General features: G+C 36.6%; 1 protein-coding gene across 1 annotated transcript in view; it reads left to right on the forward strand.

Annotated features, from left to right (window-relative positions):
• Positions 1-693, forward strand: part of SIRT1 (sirtuin 1) — a gene marked incomplete at its 5' end in the record, with an annotated part of 17,211 nt that extends 16,518 nt beyond the window's left edge. The window contains one exon of the mRNA XM_010166979.1: positions 190-693. Coding sequence (XP_010165281.1) covers positions 190-512 — 323 coding nt within the window. The remainder of the gene's footprint in view (positions 1-189) is intronic.
• Between the last annotated feature and the right edge of the window lie 529 nt (positions 694-1,222).

Raw genomic sequence — 1,222 nt, forward strand, 5'->3', positions numbered from 1 at the left:
TTCCAGTGAAGCATTTGGTATGTGCTTCATAGTAAATACATGGAAATAAATGCATTTCTGATGTAATCCAATTTGTCAGTTACATTTCACTGTTGAAAATACATCTATGCAGGTGCCTTCTAACCAGAAGACTGCAAGATCTTGTATGAATATTTTACCCCTTTATTGACTTCTGAAATTCTGTTTCAGGTACTCAGTATCTATTTTTACCACCAAACCGCTATATTTTCCATGGTGCTGAGGTATACTCAGATTCTGAAGACGATATCATATCTTCTAGCTCTTGCGGGAGTAGTAGTGAAAGCGGTTCGTGTCGTAGTCAGAGCTTAGATGTGGAGGATGAGAGTGAAATCGAAGAGTTTTACAATGGCATAGAGGATGAGGATGCTCCAGAAAGGGAAGAGGAACCTGGATTTGGGGAAGATGGAGTTGAACAAGATGAACTGGCAGCTGATGAAGCAGCTTACACAAATGAAGCTGCAGGGACTGATCATCCAAGCAACAAGTTGTAAAGTGATCACTGACTGGTTACAGGAACTTTCCACCAGCATTAGGAGCTTTGGCATGTCAGAATGAATGTTTACGTCTGAATTTAGAGCAACAAAACCATAAGGATGTAGTGTTTATAAACAACTAAACCAGATTTTCATGCTTAGTTTTTTACCTTTTTCAATAAAATTCTATTACTGCGCACTCAACACTAACTCATCTTTTTTTTTTAAGGTACTAGGAATAGCTAAACAATTGTCACTATGTTCACTTTTAAGTTCATCTGTCTGATCAGGCATCCATGTATATAATACATATTTTTGCTTAATGAATTTCAGCTTATATTATTTTTAAACAGTTTTGAAAAAGCCATGGGAATGTTAAACTAATATAAAGGGAACAGCTAATTTAGACCAAAGAATGGGATTTTCACACCTCTTGCTTTGTAACAGTTTGGTTTATTTAAAACCTTCTTATGCCTCTGCTAAAGCTTTCATTTTCACCTAGTCTGTCATTAAACACTGGCATTTTCTAAGACCTACTGTGGCAGCTAATTTTTTTGCTTTAACAGTTACTTTGTATGTTTGAGACATACTTAAATGTGAGTAGATAGTTAAATGGAAACGAGACAGCAAGCACTTGAGAAATCATCTTGCTTTTAGACTGATGAAGAAGTGCTGTGAAAATGCTTAGGTTACTGAGCTTAATGCTTCCTGCGGACATGAAGCAACGC

This window comes from Antrostomus carolinensis, unplaced genomic scaffold (genome assembly GCF_000700745.2).
Source record: "Antrostomus carolinensis isolate BGI_N321 unplaced genomic scaffold, ASM70074v2 scaffold48314, whole genome shotgun sequence".
Classification (NCBI taxonomy): domain Eukaryota; kingdom Metazoa; phylum Chordata; class Aves; order Caprimulgiformes; family Caprimulgidae; genus Antrostomus; species Antrostomus carolinensis.